Below are 3771 nucleotides of genomic sequence, written 5' to 3'. Positions count from 1 at the left end.
CATCTAATATTTAGCATAAATTATTTGTGCTTTTATAATAATATAGATAGATAGATAGATATAAATAATAATATAGATAGATAGATATAGATATATAGATATAGATTTTGGCCACATCTCAAAATCTAATAAATTTTGCCCTTCTGGTTTTGTACTACAAACTTTATTCGGATAAATAGAGAAAAGATGAACATATTTACGGAAATCTAATACAGTGGGGGCCCAAAAAGCCCAACCCGGTTTCTGAGATATAATAACGTCACTCGGTGCATTTCCCAAACCCTAACGCTTCGCTTCATTTGTTCTGCGCAGCCAGGGTTTTAGCGAAGCTCTCTCGTCCTTTCTTTTCGTCTTCTAAAGGTTAGATCTGTTCTATTTTTCTGCCTATTATTTATATATAGTCATACAAATCAATTGTATTCTAATTTGTGTTTTGTCAGTGATTTATTGAAAACAGTCTAATTACCTTGTGAAGTTTTTTCTTATGTTTGAATTATGAGATTTATCTGTTTTTGTTTACTATTTAATTGATATAATAACTTTGTAAGTTGATGTTTATAGTGCTTCCATTTCTTAATTTCGTGTTGTGGTATTGTCTTTTTGTTTTTGTATATTAGATTTGAACTAATGTTATGTGAATTTATAATTGGTAAATTCGATTTGATTTGCTACACATGGATTCAGATCTGTTGATGGTTTAAAAGAAGTTATTTATAATGTATATACTTGAAAGTCAATTGAATTATGAATCTGCGGCTATTGGAAACTATATACTGTAGTACGTTTGGTATGATAGAAAAGTTTTCCTTTTTATTATTTGTTTGATTTGTAACTGAACTATTTTGCTAAGAAGTTGTGAAAGGTTGATAGTATAGACGTCCAGATTGTTGATAATGGCTGATTGTTTTGTTGAAGTGATGTGGAGTAACAGTAAGAATAGTTGAAAAGGAAAATGAATTCTGTCTATGGAATACATTCCTGGAACATCCTTTCCTTTGAAAATGTTCTCTCATAATCAAACAGAAAAAGATAAATTTTTTCATGGTCCCTCATACCACCCCCAAAATTTACGTATTACGTGGTCTAGATTAAGTTTCACATATTTCAATAACAAAGAGAACAGCCAAGAGTCTAATTGAATGTTTGTTTCTTTGTAGAAATTATTTTGGTCTCTATGGCTATCAAAATTTAATTCTTGGTTTTCTGTTCTTGTGATGATCTTCAGTTTCTAAGGAATCATGGGTAAAGAGAAGGTTCACATCAACATTGTGGTCATTGGCCACGTCGACTCTGGAAAGTCGACCACCACTGGTCACTTGATCTACAAGCTTGGTGGTATTGACAAGCGTGTTATTGAGAGGTTTGAGAAGGAAGCTGCTGAGATGAACAAGAGGTCATTCAAGTATGCCTGGGTGCTTGACAAGCTTAAGGCTGAACGCGAGCGTGGTATCACCATTGATATTGCCTTGTGGAAGTTTGAGACCACTAAGTACTACTGCACTGTGATTGATGCCCCCGGACACAGGGACTTTATCAAGAACATGATCACTGGTACTTCCCAGGCTGATTGTGCTGTTCTTATTATTGACTCCACCACTGGTGGTTTTGAAGCTGGTATTTCCAAGGATGGTCAGACCCGTGAGCATGCATTGCTTGCTTTCACCCTTGGTGTCAAGCAAATGATTTGCTGCTGCAACAAGGTTTTACTTTTATCAATAGTTTGATATTGATTACTATTTTAACAAGAAGCATGACATGTTTTGCTAAATCTGTTGTTTTGTGCCTTGTGCAGATGGATGCTACCACCCCCAAGTACTCCAAGGCTAGGTATGATGAAATTGTGAAGGAAGTTTCTTCCTACCTCAAGAAGGTTGGTTACAACCCTGACAAGATTCCCTTTGTCCCCATCTCTGGTTTCGAGGGGGACAATATGATTGAGAGGTCTACCAACCTTGACTGGTACAAGGGGCCAACCCTCCTTGAGGCTCTTGACCAGATTAATGAGCCCAAGAGGCCCACAGACAAACCCCTACGTCTTCCACTTCAGGACGTTTACAAGATTGGTGGTATTGGTACTGTCCCTGTTGGTCGTGTTGAAACAGGTGTCCTCAAGCCTGGTATGCTTGTGACCTTTGGGCCTACTGGTCTGACAACTGAAGTCAAGTCTGTAGAGATGCACCACGAAGCTCTCCAGGAGGCACTCCCTGGTGACAATGTTGGGTTCAATGTTAAGAATGTTGCTGTTAAGGATCTCAAGCGTGGTTATGTTGCCTCAAACTCCAAGGATGACCCAGCCAAAGGGGCTGCCAGTTTCACCTCCCAGGTCATCATCATGAATCATCCTGGTCAGATTGGAAATGGATATGCACCAGTTCTCGACTGCCACACTTCCCACATTGCTGTCAAGTTCGCTGAGATCTTGACCAAGATCGACAGACGTTCTGGTAAGGAACTTGAGAAGGAGCCTAAGTTCTTGAAGAATGGCGATGCTGGTATGGTTAAGATGATTCCTACCAAGCCTATGGTTGTTGAGACCTTCTCTGAGTACCCACCATTGGGTCGTTTTGCTGTGAGGGACATGCGTCAGACTGTTGCTGTTGGTGTCATCAAGAATGTCGACAAGAAGGACCCAACCGGTGCCAAGGTGACCAAAGCTGCTCAGAAGAAGAAGTGAGGTTGTGCTTTTGATGGGATTCTGCTTGGATGAACTAGTTTTGTTTATTTGCTTCATTTTTTTCCAATTTTGTTTTGGACATTTAACCAGTGCTGGATATGGCTCAAGAAGCTATTGTCATGGTTCTCTAGCCTCTTTTGAGGATAGTGGAGTAATTGAGCAATTTGGTCCCGAGCCAAATTGCTTGATGGGCAATGACAATAGCTCTTTGGTGGTTATTTCTTTGCCTGGTTTTATATCACATTTTGTGACGAGCTTTAGTCGGTGAATTAATGAACTTGTTTAACTTTGTGAATTTTGAGCAAGTTTTATATCACAACATGTCACTTTTGTCTGTTCTCCTCAATCTTATTTAATAGTAGGGCCTTCGTGTGTCTGTCTTTTTTTAGCAGCAGCTTATTTATCTTAATGTTGCTGATATAGTATAAAGATTGTGAGCTAATTATGATTCTCCTAAATCTCCATAGGAGAATCATAATTGTTTTTGCAGTAGATTCAACTTCGTTGGACTTTTTTCCCCGGTAGAATCGTCTCATACTATGATGGATTATTACCTAATCATTCACCTTGGCAAATACTTCTAGGTTTTGTTACCTTTGTCAAAGGAAGTAGTTGTTAATGTTTCGTTCTGTTTTTCTTTTCTTTGTAGGGTTTATCTTTTGTTGTTGCTTACAAAGTGAAAATTTTGTTCAGTAATTTGCTAAGGACAAAATTATTTTTTTGGTTATTAAAATTTACTGGAAGTTGAACTATTTAGTGATAATACGTGAAGTTTGTTTTAAGAGCATACCTTTTTTGACAGAACAGTTTTAAGTGATAAAGACTTGTATACTAGAATATAAGTCGTGGTGAATTCTTGCTTAGTCATAAATTTAAAAACTTTTGAGGATAAAATAGTTGAACAATGTTCATACTGAGGCACAGTGGGAGCCATAGTTGGATTGAGAGTTTTTTTTTTGTAGATAGTTGCATTTTCTTGATTGAACAAAAAAGGACACACACAAGGTTTATTGAGCGAAAGATGGGAAAATTCAAGATTTTTCTGTTTTATTGAACAAAAAAGGATACACACAAGTAGTTGTTAATTCAAAATTCAC

General features: G+C 37.3%; 1 protein-coding gene across 1 annotated transcript; it reads left to right on the top strand.

The window, feature by feature from the left end:
* The first annotated feature begins 213 nt into the window (after positions 1–213).
* LOC104117281 (elongation factor 1-alpha-like) lies at positions 214–3013 on the top strand. The gene is made up of 3 exons (XM_009628311.4): positions 214–360; positions 1226–1700; positions 1793–3013. The coding sequence occupies exons 2-3, from the start codon at positions 1239–1241 to the stop codon at positions 2672–2674; spliced, it is 1344 nt and encodes a 447-aa protein (XP_009626606.1). The 5' UTR covers positions 214–360; positions 1226–1238; the 3' UTR covers positions 2675–3013.
* The last annotated feature ends 758 nt before the right edge of the window (positions 3014–3771 follow it).

Source organism: Nicotiana tomentosiformis, chromosome 2 (assembly GCF_000390325.3).
Source record: "Nicotiana tomentosiformis chromosome 2, ASM39032v3, whole genome shotgun sequence".
NCBI lineage: Eukaryota > Viridiplantae > Streptophyta > Magnoliopsida > Solanales > Solanaceae > Nicotiana > Nicotiana tomentosiformis.
Note: the sequence above shows the minus strand (reverse complement) of the source record. Positions and strands in the feature narration are given on the sequence as shown.